This window comes from Monopterus albus, unplaced genomic scaffold (assembly GCF_001952655.1).
Source record: "Monopterus albus unplaced genomic scaffold, M_albus_1.0 scaffold213.1, whole genome shotgun sequence".
In the NCBI taxonomy this organism is placed as follows: domain Eukaryota; kingdom Metazoa; phylum Chordata; class Actinopteri; order Synbranchiformes; family Synbranchidae; genus Monopterus; species Monopterus albus.
In genome coordinates this window covers 687621-704090 of record NW_018128093.1, presented here as the reverse complement: position 1 = coordinate 704090, position 16470 = coordinate 687621, and the positions used below count along the sequence as shown (strand labels likewise).

The window sequence follows — 16470 nt, the reverse complement described above, 5'->3', positions numbered from 1 at the left end:
TCACTAAATAGGGGTGGTGGACTAAGACACAACTTGTCTTCCATCTACAACCCGGTTTTGAGATCTCTGCCCAAACATGCCCACCAGGACAATAGGCGTCGGTTGACAGGGGAGGATCCAAAGACAGGTAACAACCCTCACTGATACTGGGCTGTAACGACTCAGTCGTTAATGGACAGTGTTGGCCTTCTAAGGACTGAAACGCCACCGAGGGGGATAAATATCTCTGACTCAACACCAGTCAGTCAGAACCGATGAAGCCTCTTGGGTGAGAGGTGAAACGTCTTCGATCTAGAAATCCAAGTCCAGTTAATTTCCAAGGTTATTTCGGTTGCGGTTTACTATGACCTGGATGACTGAGAATCTGCACAGATAAAGTGCTATGTACGCTTGTCTGTGTGTGTGTACGTGTACTCACTATAAAGTATTTCTCAGTGAAGGAGGGGGTGCTGGGTGCCGTCCAGCTGTAAACTGAAGCCTTCCTGCTGGACAGCGACTGCCTGCTGACGGACAGAGGCCTCATCTTGTCGGTGCTGTCAAATGGACTGAAGGTTCAAATACACAGATGTTTAGATAGTGAACAAACAGAGTGCACCCTGTGCTGTGCCACTACAAGGTAAATACTGTATCAGGTGGGGATGTACTGGATTACATTATATTCAGAGGTGTCTCTATATTTTTGTCCTCCCCAGCTACATACATGAGAGGGTCAGAATATTAGGAACACCTCTGAATATAATGTAGCCCAGTGCAACACCACTTTTCACTATGACCTGGATAATAAACATATAATTTATCCATTTATGACAATTTAACCAAAAACTGAAATAATTTGAGCTTCATAAACACAGATGTTAAGGTGGAAGTGTTGGCTTGAAGTGCACACAATTCTACAGTTGTACCTAATAAAGTGGCCGGGCAGTGTATATTAGCAGTAACACTGGTGGAAATCACTGAATGTGACTCATTTAGGGGCTTGATTAAATTGTGTTTCTGATGTGTAGCTACAGGAGTTGTTTGGTTTTTTTTTTGTGATTGTGCGAGTTCAGCGGGCTTGAACATGTTTATGTGATTTTCCATCTCTGCAGAGAGAATCCATGAAACCTCTTCCACCTGGCTGCTCTGCAGTCTGAAATGCGATCTGTCATGGTGTAAGGACACACAGACACACACACACTGCGCTTGTGTGTGTGTCTGTGTGTAATGTTCACTGTATCCAATCAGCAGCACAGCAACAGCTGGCTCAGGTTAGAGCTACAGAGGAGACATAACAGAGAAAATAACAGATTCACATTCAGAATCTGTAATATGGAGCACTTCAGTTTGTTGGTGTTTACATCACATCGTTTATGGCTCGGCCTTGTTTTACTGCTGAAAACGTGGCAAATCACAGGGGTGTAAGGAAACGTTCAGAAAAAACCAAGTCCATTTTATGTACATGACCAGCTGCACTATCACCGATTTCACTCTGAAGCTCATCAGCTCCCCATTAAATCCTGTCCTCAGTGGAGGAAATGCCTCTGCATCTCCTGTCATGACGTTCTGTACCACCACCTCATCGGTTCTTTTCATATTTGAATGTGTGACGTAATGTCTTTCATCTGTGTATGTGTGTGTGTGTGTCCATGTGACGTAATGTCTTTCATCTGTGTATATGTGTGTGTGTGTGTGTCCGTACTTCCAGGTGACCTCCAGCTGCAGTTTGATGGTTCCCAGCTCCGTGATGTCCACCAACATCAGCTGCGGCCTCGCCACAAAGAAGTCTGCACTGGCACACGTTACCGTGCCAACCAGCAGCCAACTCAAACCCTTTGCCTCCGTCACCTGAAACAAAGGATCTGATGAGTGAAACACCTGCAGACGTAACCCAAGTGTGTTGTACGCAAACATGATAACACACAAATGTGGTGCTAAAACTTGGTATTGTTCATTTTCACCACTGCAAAACAAACAGGATTATTTGGGTTTAGCAAGCACACATGCACTTCTCTTCAGTGCACACACGTCTGTGTGTGTTTGTAACCTTGATCTCAAAGTTGTGGTGTATATGTGGGAGGAAGAACATCTCCTCTTCATCCCAGGACTGTGTGTCATCTGATTCGATCTTCCCTCTGATCCTCCATCGCTGGCGGCCCAACCGCACCACCACCTGGTCATGTGACATAGTCAGTTAAAGCTTCATATCATGTCTGCACACTCAGCTCAGGTCAGTGTTCACTGACTAGCTCTGGTTTCAGTTTATGATCCATAAACTAAAGTGAATATATGTGTTTCCTTCACTTTACGTGCACAGAATGTTATCTGTTTGGGCTTCTTACGCAACACATTTGTTTTTTGCTGAAATTCTTCGCCAAAGTGATATTCATCTCTGAACAGAGAAGCTCACCTCGTATTGGTCCCCAGGGCAGAGTCGAGCGAAGCCGATCAGACCTGGAAGTGGAAACACGTGTTAGATATTTGTAAGATAACGTGATGCTGATAACCTGTAACCTGGTCTGGGACGCTGCGTGTGAGCGTGTACCTTTCATTTTGATGTGTAGCTCTCCGAGGAGGATTTCTAACTCTCCCTCCATAACTGACATGTCCTGCAGGGACGATGAACTGGGTTAGAGTGGAACTGAAGAAAAGAGATAATACATCTTTGTCAATGTGCCTAAGCAGTCCTGATTTTCCCAAACTGACCATTTTTGCTCTGATAGATCATCTGTTTTCTGTCCAAAGTGAGGTCAGAGGTCGGGGCATGTTACAGAACATTGACACTGGAGCTTTTAGGATATTCACTGTTTTGCTTGTGGATATTTTACTACTACAGACATTTGGTAGAGATTGGTGGAGTTGCTCATTAAAACCAGTTCAGGCAATGAGCCACTACAGGGGCAGGCGAAGTGAGAGAGAGGGCTTTATGGGTGGGTTTGGGATTTTCCATGTTGGTCTTAACAGTGTTGATGTGTCCATATGGGTCTCAGTCACTAACTTTACTTAGGACACCGTGCTCCTGTAAAAACGACTTTATATGTCATATGTGCCAGCTGATTATTATGACTAACTGTTACCTGATATTGTTTGGCAGCCACAATAATTATGACACAAGAAAAGGAGCAATTAACGTGAGGTAGTAGTGATGTAGTATATAAAGGCACAAGGTGTTTCTTGGGGGCGGATGGCTAGCTACACAAACCATGGGACTTTAGACACAAAAAGTGACTTTATAAATGAGGAGCTTAGAGCAAAGGAAGATAAGTAAAAGTGGGAGCATGTGATGGAAGGAGTTCGATTGAAGACAGATCAGAGACCGATGGGGTATGAATACGGCTTCACTCTTCTGTTAATGACCTTTAGCCTGTGGCTGCAAACAGAGGCATCTCTCTGGGGCCATCACTCACACACCACGTTATTTCACTTAGCAGCGTTTTGGCCATGGCTGCGGTGGATGTGAGGAAGGGGCGGCAGCCACTTCTGCCCTCAGTATGTTGCAGTTGTAGCTTCATGTTTACTGATTCTCTGTGAAAATTCAGAAACCCAGAATCTGTTTTCAGCTTTTTCCTCTGGTGATGAATTTGTTCAGTTTGGCAGCATCAGCAAAACTCTTGTCTTCTGTTTAGTTTGTGGATGAACAGAGGCGTTTAGCGTTTATCATGCTACATTCTTACACAACTACTATCTGTAGCATTTTAATCCAGTGTTGTCAAGCATTTGTGGATTTATGTCAGACAAGTGTGTTTGGTTTTGCAACGCATTGTAAGGAGACTGCAGAAACCCTTTACACAGTATTTCCATTCCATCCATAAATGTCTGTTTAGTTTTCATCAGCCAGGATTTTTTTGTGTTGTGCCACAATGTGAAAGGCTTTTCTATTTTTTAAAAATGAACAGAATGGGTAAAATGTTTGTGACCAATTAGAAACGTTTAAATGGTGCAAAAAAAACCTCCCGACTTAAAAAGCAGCTGTGTTCAGACTGAAAGCAGAACTTCAGCCCCATTTAGAGTATTGTTTCTGTATAATGTTATTGTTGGTGAGAGTCGAAAGCTTTATAGTAAAATAAATAGTCTGAAAACTCTGCTCTTTACATATCGTATATTACATTTGTACTTCCTGTTCATCCAGTGAAAACTGAACACAGACTTTCTAAACAGCTCCCTGCTTCACCCTTGTACACATAATAAGGCCATGTTCATTTTAAAGAAGCTGTAATGAACATGACCTTCAGCCCTGGTTGAGGCTCTGGAAGTTGTGTAACTATGACCTGCAGTACAGTGTGTTCAGCTTCATGTTACTAAAAAATCAAATTTAGGTTTGACTGATAACTAAAACCAGACATTTTAATAACATTTTAGAAATGGGGAAAGGTTATCATTTTCCTCTAGTGAACTGAAAGAGCTAAATGCTGAATCTGGGTTAAACCATTAAAGTGAAAGCAACACAACCCTAAGCTGTGTCTGTTTTTTCAGTCTGTCATGTCACGACCATGTCATGTGTGACTGTGTTTCATCTGCCACATGTTCAGCTCACTGCACAGCTGTTGTATGTCTGAGACACATTTGAACAAATGAAGTAATATGTGCTGTGTTGACTTGTGAACATACAGTTAATTGGCTTATTGAAGGTTAATTCCAGTGTTATAATTTGGACCTACGGTGTTAGTTTGACTGAGATCTGAACAAACAATATTACTGGGAAAGGATCATTTTATCTGCAGTGACTGTCTCGTTGTTTAGCTGTGTTATAGCTGTTCATGCTACAAACCAGCGAGGTAATGCCTGATTGCCTTTGTGGGAAGCTATGCCTGATTTCCAAGTGCAGTTTGCACGTTAATGCCAGAAGAGCAGGTGCACTGAACGAGCAGGAAGGGACGTGTGGTAGGACACGTTGGTACAGTGCAGACACGTTCTGGGTGAAAAGCTTCAGGGTCTTTGTGGCGAGTAGGAAAAGCTACAGTGACTAAGACCTATTCTTACGTTTACACAGGCACGTCAGTATTGTTTTAATCCCGGCCCTGTCCTTTAGCCCTCAGACCGCCTGTTGAAGCTGTGAGGACTGGCCAGAGTGTCTGGACAACACAGCCATGTAACACACTTCACTCTCTGCAGCACCTGAAGGCTGTGTCTGTGGTTGCGGTTGAGCTCCAGCAGACTCTCTCTGGAGGCTCTGGTGGACGGGGACAGCGAGAAGGCTCTCTTCATGTTCAGTGCTCCCTGACACAACCTCCACTGGATGCAGTAGGTCTCATACAGCTCCTCCACCTGCAGAGGTGAGAGATGGACACAGCAGCTATGCAATACCGGCTGAGAGGACCGTTTGTTCTGGGAGCAACTAAAACCAAAGTTCATTTATTTTTAAGAGCTCAAATCAGGTTCCCTCTCTCCATTTTCCAACTGATCTACTTTTGTTTTACAGCACATTAAATATAGATTCATTATATTTTAAGCGACTCCAAAATGTCTGGACAAAGTTGTATTTGTTATCAATGTCACCTGAACCCAAACCTCAAACCAACACTAAAAACATAAAACAGCATTTTTACCTTGCTGATTTGAAACTCTAATCGTCGTATATATCTCTCGAGCGCTCTGATCTCCTGGAAGAAACAAACAAATGATACACTTTAGGTTCATAGTATTTTTTCATGCTTATATTTACTGGTATAATAATTTATCATGCACTCGCACATTATGATTTTTTGGGTTTTGTTAAAATGTGTAAATTCAGTTGTATGTTTATTATGGAGGTCACATGATGTTGCCCCGGACCGGTGTCTATATTTCTGTGTGTTCCCCATTTACATACATGCAGGAGTCAGAATATTAGTGACACTGTAACACTGTAGTAGTAACACTGACTGTAATGCATCACTTTTAACTATGGCCTCAGCAGGTACATTTATACCTTAATGCCTATTTTAGCGAAACCTGAGATGCTGTGTTGCAGTGGTAATGGCAGGGCTGTTGCATTCAATTGTACAGGTGTAAGGAATAAAGTGGCGAGTGAGTGGATCAGCATCAAATCACTTCAAGTATGTTGTAGTTTGACAGAGAAATAGTTGTGGATCTGCAGAGACTAATGTGTTTGTGGTGCTGCTGCAAAGATTACCTTCTCCAGATCATAGAGAAAGGCCTGGAAACAGAAAATACATCATCATCATCATCACCAAGTCACCCAGATACACACACTCACACAAATACACACTAAAGGTAAATCCTGATTCCCTTAATGATCCACCATTTTGGAGGAAGTCTCAAAGCTCCTGCTCTGAGGGCCGAGGAGCGAGGACACATGAGAACATCCTTTACGTCTTTCATGGACCGACACGGCCCTTTATCATAAATCAGTTGGTGATTGGACGCTTCAGATGAAGGACTGAAGACAAGGATGTCTCATGTTTCTAAACATGAGTGTCCTCCATTCCTCTCTATTTGCGTTTTTCTCTTTGTAACTTTTCCTTGAATTTTACATGGGAGAGACTAAGACACAAGGAAAAGACTCAAGTGAGGGAAACGTGGACGCATTTAAGGGAACTGGGATTTACTCTGTTTCTTTCCCTGTCTCCTCACCAGTCTGGAGTTTCTCTTGGTCTCTCTCTGCTGTGTAGACAGGAAGTCCATCTCAGTCTGGTGGCCCTCCAGGCACTCCCTGCAGTCAGTTAGCAACACCAGTCACCCACTGACATTTCATAACATCAGCAGAGTGAATGGCTGCGTACAACCATGACATCAGTGGAACGATGCTGAATTACGTCCTTAAAGTACCCACATTTACTCAAGTACTGTGCTTAAGTACAGTTTTGAGTTATTTACTTTCTACTTATTGTACTTTTTATCCCCCTGCATTTATCTGACAACTGATAAGCCTATAACCCACATCAGCAACACGTGTCATCCACGTGTGAAACCTTTATAAAAACCATTTTCAGGGCCCTTCGTCATTTTTCTGATGTCTAAGAGATAGTGTTGGTTCCACTGTAGTCATAGTTCCCCTGTTAGATAACTGTTGGAGGCTCAAAGAGGTAAAATTATACACTATCAGTTTTACTAGCACAGCTTCTTTCTTCTGTCCTACTTGCACTATGCCATGACCGCTCAGATTTAGGTTGGGAACCAGAGTTGCATCAGTTCACTGTCTGATTTCCCCACTACTATACATACTTGAGTCCTTTTCGCAGCGCCTGGAAGACTCTGTCGACCTGTTCCGGCTGCAGAGACCAGACACCCCCTCCCCCTCTGCTGGGAGACAAGTGCATCCTGGGAGATTTTCCTCCTGCGGTCGCTTTGGAGCGCAGAGAGTTGCGCGCAGAGGGCGGCCTAAAACAGACATGCATAAAGCAAACCACAGGGGGTTTCACTCTCTGAGTTGCATTTTGTAATATTCTGGATTCACTTTAAGACCTTTCAAGTCACATCTGAGTGGAATATTCATCAAAAGGATTATTAGTGATTCCCGGTGAAGAGAGCAGGCCAGCGTGGTCAGAGTTTTCCCAAAGCATCGAAGCATTTTTTAGACTGACTGCTTTTCTTTACTTATGCACCTGAAGTCACCAGCAGTGAAGACATCTTATGGGGCTTCTGTGAATCGAGTTAACTACCACCTCTGGTACAGCGGCTCATTGTTCTTCTTCCCACCAGTTTGAAACACAACCTGCTTGGCACATTTGTAAACTTTGCAGCTGGGTTAGTTTGTTGGAGAACGCCAGCGCGGTGTGGGTGTGAGATAACAGGTCTTCAATAAGTGGTTGTTTCTCTTACTTTTATCAACCTAATATGAATAAGTGCAGCTTTACTGAGACCTGGACTGAAAACGTTCAGTGCTCAGTTAAACAACTAATTCAAGGCACAAGAAATGTTTTAATCAGCCACATTCCTCCCAGAACAAAGCTTCACGCAGCTGTAGAAGGGTGTCCTCTGTAGTTATGGACTCAGCTGTAACAGTTTAAAAGTTCATTGTGTGTGCTGTTTGTCGTCCCCTTCAGTGTGTGTGTAGTGTGGTGTATGACATGTTTATGTTGTCGTGTTCCTACCACCATGAAAAGTACAGAATGAAAAATAATGAGAACACATGATGTTGTGAGGACGGTGTGTGGTTGTCGACATGGCTCGATGTCATTGTGAGGACATTTTGTCCTGTTCTCATCCCTTCTAGGGGCCGTTTCAGTGTTTGGACTGGTTTTATGGTTCATGTTAAAATCAGGTTTAGGTTAGAGTTAGGGATGAGGGGGTGCATTATGTTAATGAGTGTCCTCACAGCTATAGAAGCACAACCGTGCGTGTATGTGTGTGTGTGTGTGTGTGTGTGTGTGTGTGTAGAAACACACAGGAAGAACATTCCTGTCAAGGCTTTTCAAGACGACATGTTGTTTCCTGTCTCTCTCTCGTGGGGCTGACACTTATGTTTGTTTCCCATTCATCTTTCATTCACAAGTAATGTCTTAAAGTCTGTGGTGCCTTCACTGTCTGCCCATCGGTGAGGAACAGCCCTGTCTGAGGGTAAAGAGATTTGCTCCCGATCTTAAAGGACGACAACAGGTTGTTTTTTTCTCTGAGAACAAAAACAGCTTCTACAGAGATGATCTATTACAGTTGACATAAATATCATTTCACAGACATTTTGTGCTGTATGTTCTGCTTCCTGTCATTCAGCTTTAGTTCTACTGAATTAGTAGTTGGATCTGTCACTGTAAAGGGCTTGTGTGAAGTAAAGACATGAATTGCCAAAACATCACCAGAACATGCACGGTTCTCCTGTGATGGCTACCACGTCCATACCCTACTTATATTAGTATCTGAATCGAATTCAAGTCACATGTTTCTAGTGCAGAAAAGTCAACCAGTGTGCAGACTTTGGCTGTCCTGTGTTGGTCATTATTATTTGCATTGCTATTGGCTGTGGCAGGCTGTCACTCACCGTCGTCGTCCAGTCAGAGAGCTGATCCCAGTGAAGGAACGACTCCTGTGGACTAAACCTCCATCTGCAGGCGAGTCGAATCGCAGCTTCACCGACATCCTGGACAGAGGAGAGGAGAGTTTAGTCACATCTGTGGGAAAAATCCCCACCACTACTGTACCTGAATGAAATTTGGTTCAGATGATTCTATAAGAAAGTGGCCACAGAAGCTTTTCTTTTATGACAAAGTAAAGGGCTTAAAGTAAAATGGTCCGTCACTTTAAGAGAGCAGGTGATATGTACTTTAATAAATGCCATCCTGTGTTGTTTTCACGCACAGTTCAACAGAAAAGCAGTGTGTGTAAGCAAGTCATACAATAACACACACAGGCTGGACGCCATCTGCCCAGTCTTTCACGTGGCTCCTGTGAAGGCTCTGTTTTTTTATTTGACACTGTCTTCAGAATGAGTTGCTGTTCAAGTCAGTTACAATATAGTTTACATGTCTTGTATGTTCATCATCATGGCTCAGACGTGTTCAGTCAGCATCTTATCGAGGTTGACTGTTGATGATAAACATCACATATGTGTGGCTTTGGTGAACATCTTGGCCAGTATTTCCTCCTTTGGCTATGCTTTGTGCATTCTGTGCAGTTCTTTAGTTAAAAGCTGGGATGGATGTGCTGCCTCGCTCAGAGAACTTCAGTAGATGAGGTGACTCATTGTTCTTAGTTTGGTGCCCCCTAACCACAGCGTGAGCCAATAGCATGGCAGAAACATGCTGCCAGTTTACTGTAAGTAGTTCAACCCAGTGTGGAGTCCTGACCCAGAATGTGAAATACTCTCCATGTCTGATTCCAAAACCAACACAGGCACCAAGCAACTGAACATAACACACGGGGATAGAAAAACCAGGTCTGTTCATTCTGAACCAGAATTAGCCAAGTAAGCACATACAGACCGATGACAAGTGGAAGGAAAAACCAGCATCCAACAAGTGTCTCAGTGAGTTGCAGCTTCAGTGCACCTTGGCACTGACTCTCCAAGTCTCTTAACTCTCCTGGAGGGATGAACGCCTTCCAAGAGATGTTCCCTCATGTGGTGTTTTGATGACAGTGGCGGAGACGCTCCAACATCTCCCATAGCCGTTCAACTGGGCTGAGACCTGGTGACTGAGAAGGCCACAGCGTCTGGTTCACACCATGGTCATCCTCATCAGACCAGTCAGTGACCCCTAGTGTCCTGAGGACAGGGGGCTCTGTCATCCTGGAGGTGACCTCTCATATTCAGGTTCTTGTACACACACATTCCTATGTTACCGGTGTACTCTGTGCTCCCGTAGTGTTGGTAATACCTCCTCACTGGAGGAAAACTACATGCATGGAGATCAAAATTAAACCAGTAAGTAGAAAATGATGGATGTTTAAAACAGTTTGAGAAATAATTCAGCAGTTCCCTTTTGTTTTTTGTTTGTCTGAACTTGGGGCGTGTTTACAGCCTGATCATCTGAGCTGCTCGTGTTTCTTTAGACCTTGTCATCAGACTTGTTTTTAGTGGTATTGGCTGTGTACAGTGAAAGAATGCCTTGTTATCATGACCAACAGCAACAAAGGCCAGTGTTATGAAATGCAGATCCACTGGCACTGTTGTAATAAACCAGAATCATCCTTTAGTTCTGGCCAGTGAAACAGCTTGCTCACTGGGTCATGTGTAAAAGTCATTCTGTGATGTCACTAAGTCCATTTTTATCTGAAGATTTATTTGCACACTTATATGGTTTGATAATTTATCTTATCATGATTTTAGATTCTGTTCTTTTTATCCAAACAGGCCTCACACCAGCAGATTTCACTGATGATAAATGGGAGCGAACAGGTCAGCGAGTGCAGCTTTAAGGTGGAAATCAGCAGCTTCTGGTTTCACTGTGATTGAAAATGCCTGAGAATCACTGGTGCAAATGTAGCAAGAACATGTGAAAATAATAAAGAGCACATAAGGAAGTTAATGTTAATTACAGGTTTTACCAATGTACAGATAAAAAATAAGAAATAATCTGGAATGTGATTCAAGTGTTGAAGAATTCAGGGAGGACAAAGGGGGATGAAGTGTGTGTGTGTTGTGTTTGAAGCGGTGTCTGGAGATGCACTGTGGTGAGATTGGGTCTTAAACATTTTGCTTTGACCTACAGGGACTCGTGTGGTGAGGAGTTAAGCGGCCGGGGCCTGTGTGTGCATGTGTGAGACTGTAAATATTTAAGTACACAAATGTGTGTTTTCCAGCACAGATGACGGACAGGGCCCTTGTGAGGATCTGCTGCATGCTGACAGCTCTGTGATCACACCAGACACTCGCACAAACACATAAACACACACTGATCCAAAGTCAAATGTAAAACAGAAACAGAAGAAGTAGTTTCTCTGCTCCCCTCTGTCTTACTCTCTCTCCCTCACAGGGTGTGGTGTGGCAGTGGGTTTTAAATGTGGTTCCAGGGGTCTCAGTGGTAATCACTCTCCTTCAGCACAGTTAGCCTCATTTCTACTTGCACATTGGCCTGGTTTAATGACCAGTCCCTTCCCTCAGTTGTAGCGGCGCCGGAGCCATCAAACAAACAGGTTTGTCTGACTCTAGTGCAGCGTTTCCTTTGCTGATCAGTTACAGTGTTGGGGTAGCTGGGTGTGTGGGTGGGGGGTCTTCGTGGTGGGAGAAGTATTCACATCATTTACTTAAAGGGTAAATTTGGTTTGTTTGAACCTGTTGTATTTCCCTAACAGTGTGTGTGGTGACTCTGAGGCTAGTGCTACGACTACCTCCAGGAAAACGAGGACACACTGCGATCACGTTAGCTGTCTGGGGGGAGCCGTTACACCTGGCAACTCGGCATCTGACCGGACAGGCCATGCTGAAGACAATTCAAAGTGCAAATCAAGTACTTTTTTTTTCAAAAAGGGATTTGTCATTTTAGGTCGATATCATCAACCTGATGTGCACATGTGGTAATTCTTCTGATAATTTTTTCAAAATAAGTTATCTGATGATATAAAAAGGGATGAATTTGAGATGATTGGCAGCTGTTTTCTGGTCTGATACTACTACACCACCTCTGGTTGCTACTGTGCAGAATCTGGTTGAAAAATACGCCACAACAAAAAAAAAGATGGCCGCCCTGTAGCTGTGAAACCTTGGCTTCACTTCTGCTTAGTTAGAGGAAGTGGTGGCTTGTCTAATATACAGTCTATGGTGTATATAGACACACAGAGAACATTTAAGTGCTGCACATGCCTGTGTGTGTGTGTGTGTGTGTGTGTGTGTGTGTGTGTGTATATGTGTTTCCAGAGTCATCCTACCCCTTTGTAGCCCCCCCCCCAAATCTCTCCTGCATCACTCCGTTAGTGAAAGTGTTTTTTGTTACTGTGCCTTACTCCCATCCTGACTCGGGTTTGTCTCCTCTTCTTTTCCCGCTCTCTCTCTTGCGTTTACCCTCCCAGCATCTTCAGTCTTTTATCAACACTTTTAAATGACTCTGAAAGCTCCTCAGAGACGTTTTCTGATTTCCAAGTAAACAATCCGCGAAGCATCTTTTATCGTATTAACAGCAGCAGATGAACAGCTCCATCTCTTTACGCTGACGTTAGCTGTGATTCCTCAGCAGGAGAGAGGAGAGAAGTGTATGTGTGTGAGGTTTTATTGACCCTTTGAAAATTAACACTAAAGGGTCGTTTGTGTGGTTCTGTCCAGTTTTGACACTTTGGCTTAGCTGAAATATGACTGGCTCGTTGTGGAGGTCAGAGGTCACTGATGACTCACATGCCCCACTGTGAAGAACTGTGTACTTCTGGATGGAGGTGCATTCGAGGAGGGGTGGGCTATAAACACTAACGATGAGGGTGTGGGCCCGCCAGGTCTGTTCTTCTTCTCCATCCAGTTTAATGTTACATCACTGCGTTCTACTGGCCCTAGCTCCTGGAACATCTCGGTGCCGAATGTGATGCCAAAAAGAAAGTTTGTTGGAACAGGGATATCACAACTTCAGAGGGTCAACAGTCAAAGACAGAGGGAAGACATGAATCTGTCAGCATGACATCAGTGACTGAGTCAGTGTGGTATTTACTGAACCTTTAAGCTGGTTCTTCTCCTGATAATGTGGCTGAGATGATCCAAACATCTGTAAGAAGCTGATATGTAACTGGCAATAACACATCCCAGTTGTATGATCCATTATGACTAATGTGTTACACAATCAGACCCTTGTGTCTTCACCACATGCTGAGGTTTTGTTTTTCAGGTCATTCGATCGATTGTTGTTGTTTTAAGTGAGTGAATTAGCAGTGAACTGAAGTTCTTGTAACTCCAGCTTTCATCAGTCTTCTCTGTCAAAATGTTTAGAGTTAGTTTGGAGGGGAATGTGATGGGAACAGGCGGTAAGACGGCGTCGATGGGAAAGTGTGATAAAGAATCATGTAGCCATCATTTGTCACCAGTGAAGTGAAAGAAGAGCGCAAACAATTCTGTCACACCTAAACAGTAACTTATAAATCTTCATTCTACGTGCAAATAGGTGTTTAAACTTAGTTTGTTTAATCCCGGCAAAAAGTGTTTTTGCGTGGGGTGGCACTGGACTCAACAAAAGATCTAAGGTGTTAGTGAACTTAAGGTGCTTAACCAGATGTGCTGCTTCTCCCCGTGTCCAGTCTTAGTGCACGTCACCATACAGATTGACCCCTTGTTATATATTTACAGTATGTCTTATAGATTATGTGGTTAAGTGAAGCTAATTTTAGTTTACATAGCTACAGACACAAGAGGTACAACTGTACCTACTGTAGGTAAACGATAAAATGAAGTGAACGTCCAAAGGGACAGAGAAGGACGGGCGACTCTGTTCTTCAACAGGAAATAAGGTTTAAAAAATCAGATGTAGGTTAAAGGAGAGCAGTGTGGGGGCGTGTGAGACGTGATGTCCTCCGCTGCACTTGTCATGTCTCTGGCTTCATGCTCCAGCTGCCCCTCTTTCTCGCCACTGGCAGGTCTCCTCTCAGACCTCTCGCTTTCTCCCTCCTGTCTCCATCACCCTCTTTGTCTCAGACTCTTTTCTTCCTCTGTTTTCTCTCGGTGTTAACTCATTCTGCTTTGTCCTCCTCTCCCTGCTGTGTGTTGTGTTTTGCAGTGAGATCCCGGCTTCCTGCGTGTTTAGACTGAGCCAGAGCAAAGATTAAAACACTCTAAAGTAACTTAATCTCTTAAATCTATTGACATAAACTCTTTCACACACTGTGTCCATCTCTGTTTTCCTGATACAGACATCTGGGCTCTGCACACACACACATGCCTGACTTGTCCTCAAAAGATACAAACATCTTCACTTTCCAACACACACATACACAGTCCTACACAAACAGTCAGATGTTCACATTCACATTTATCTTCTTCAAACGATGAAAAACATCTGCTTCCTCCTGCACACACACACACACACACACATACACACACACACTCAGGCTCTCTGTCCACATCTGTGTGTACTGGCAGGTCGATGAAGATCATCCTTATCTGTTCATCAGTAAACAGCTGAGTGTGAAACTATGTGAGCAATGTCCATGGGAACCTTGGCATTAAGATGAGGACCAGTAGAGTCCAGGCTGTTTACAGAAATGACAAAGAGCCGTGTCATGAGTGTCACCAAGGTTTACAGGCGACCAACCGGGTCTGAGCTACTCACCTGGTTGTTGTGCTTCATCTGATGGAGACATCCAAATCGGCTGAGTCGTCTGTGTTCAGATCCTGGCAGAGTCACTTCATCTTCACTCACTGGAACAATGAGACACAAACATGTTGGTTTCAGATGTAAAAAGGATGGGAATTCAAATCAAAGCGGTTCACGTACAGTGTGCATTAGGCAGGTAATAATTATATGATAAGCAACTGAGTGTCTGGTGCTGATGAGATGCTTCTTATAAAAAGAGATATAACTAATTATAAAACAATAAATAAATGCTGCAGCCAGAGTACTGACAGGAACTAAGAGAGATCATATCTGTCCCATATTAGCTTCTCTCCACTGGCTCCCTGTAAAATCCAGAATAGAATTTAAAATTCTTCTCCTAACATACAAAGCCCTTAATGACAAGGCTCCATCGTATCTTAAAGACCTCGTAGAGCCTTATCATCCTAACAGAGCACTTCGCTCTCAGAGTGCAGGTTTACTTGTGGTTCCTAGAGTCCACAGAAGTAGAATGGGAGGCAGAGCCTTTAGCTATCAAGCTCCTCTCCTATGAACCAATTCCTAGTCTCAGAAGTGTCCTTGGGCAAGACACTGAACCCCCAAGTTGCCCCCAATGGTTGAGATGGCGCCACAGATGACTGCCTTGGTTCTGTACTGGAAACAAATTCCTTGTGTGTAACATACTTGGCCGAATAAAGGAGATTATCCTTATTATTATTAAAAGGCGATTGACAGGAGAGGTCATGTCTGCTGCCTGAAAGCTCATTTATGTTCTGAACTTGTTCTTAATTGGCCAGATGTTCTTTCTACACAGCTGTTTGGACACTGTAAACACACACAACTTTCCTTGTGAGGCCGGTTCTGGATGATTTGAGCTGAATAACTTTACTTGAAGTGGAATTTGTTTTTATTTTCCTCCAGGAAAACAGCCTGTGATAAATGTCGTCTCCTTTCCTCTGACAGCCTCAGTCCTACCAAGCACGTTGGTTGTTACCTCAGGCAACATAAAAACTTTTTGCAGTACTGCAGGGTTTTGTCAGATTTCCTACATTTCCACTCTAATTTTCTTAATATACAAATTGAAAATGCACATAAAAGCAGCTGGATGGAAACCTACCTGTGGACCACTGCAGACAGAAACAGTAGAATCCATTTAAAATGAAAATATGATTGTGTTTTCCAGCCAAGGTGATTATATAAGCGCAGCAGTGTGTGTCTAGATCATCTAAACCTGTGCTGTAGTAATGTGATGGTGTTGTGCTTTGACTAATGTCTGATGGATTCAGCAGAAGATGAGGAAAGGTACACCGTGCGGCTCGTTATGGCAGGTTTTACAGCTGTTACTGCAGTTTAGCATCCACACGGCTTCAGACTGCTGCCTGACAGCCACGGAGGCCTGTCTCATGTCTGCTTCAGGAATCAAGCTTTAATTTGAGTTCATTTAAATTCTGATCTAAATCTCTTTAAATCTAAAGTAGTTCTACTACTGCATCTGTCAACAGGACAAGAAGCTGTTCAGCTGTGTTTGGTTTTTCTATTCATAGCTGCCAAATGTCCTTTTTGCTCCACTACTGAAAACAACAGGTGCATCTATGGTTTCTTCTTCTACACTTTAGGCATCAGCTTTGGACCATACGTCCTACACCACCCACATACAAGAACATAAGAATAAAGTTCACAGTGGGAGCTTGTTAGTGCAGGTGAGCGGATGTTTTACTTGATACACTGTGGCCCTGTAGGGAGCGAGGCCAGAAACACACACACACACACACACACACACACACCCTGCTACTGGCTTAAGCACTAATATTTCTTCTGCTCATGATGTTGATGCTGTGGTGCAGTGCAGCGGTGTGTTAGCGTGGCGACCTGGAGCTCC

The 16470-nt window shown here is 43.5% G+C and overlaps 1 protein-coding gene across 1 annotated transcript in view; it reads right to left on the bottom strand.

Moving 5' to 3' along the window:
• ripor3 (RIPOR family member 3) overlaps nt 1–16470 on the bottom strand; it is a gene marked incomplete at its 3' end in the record, with an annotated part of 39077 nt that overhangs the window by 11699 nt on the left and 10908 nt on the right. Inside the window, exons 2-13 of the mRNA XM_020619054.1 lie at nt 14589–14677; nt 8894–8992; nt 7141–7296; nt 6550–6628; nt 6089–6112; nt 5523–5576; nt 5092–5241; nt 2522–2585; nt 2387–2430; nt 2024–2149; nt 1679–1824; nt 419–545 (exon numbers count right to left, since the gene is read on the bottom strand). Coding sequence (XP_020474710.1) covers nt 419–545; nt 1679–1824; nt 2024–2149; nt 2387–2430; nt 2522–2585; nt 5092–5241; nt 5523–5576; nt 6089–6112; nt 6550–6628; nt 7141–7296; nt 8894–8991 — 1068 coding nt within the window. The remainder of the gene's footprint in view (nt 1–418; nt 546–1678; nt 1825–2023; nt 2150–2386; nt 2431–2521; nt 2586–5091; nt 5242–5522; nt 5577–6088; nt 6113–6549; nt 6629–7140; nt 7297–8893; nt 8993–14588; nt 14678–16470) is intronic.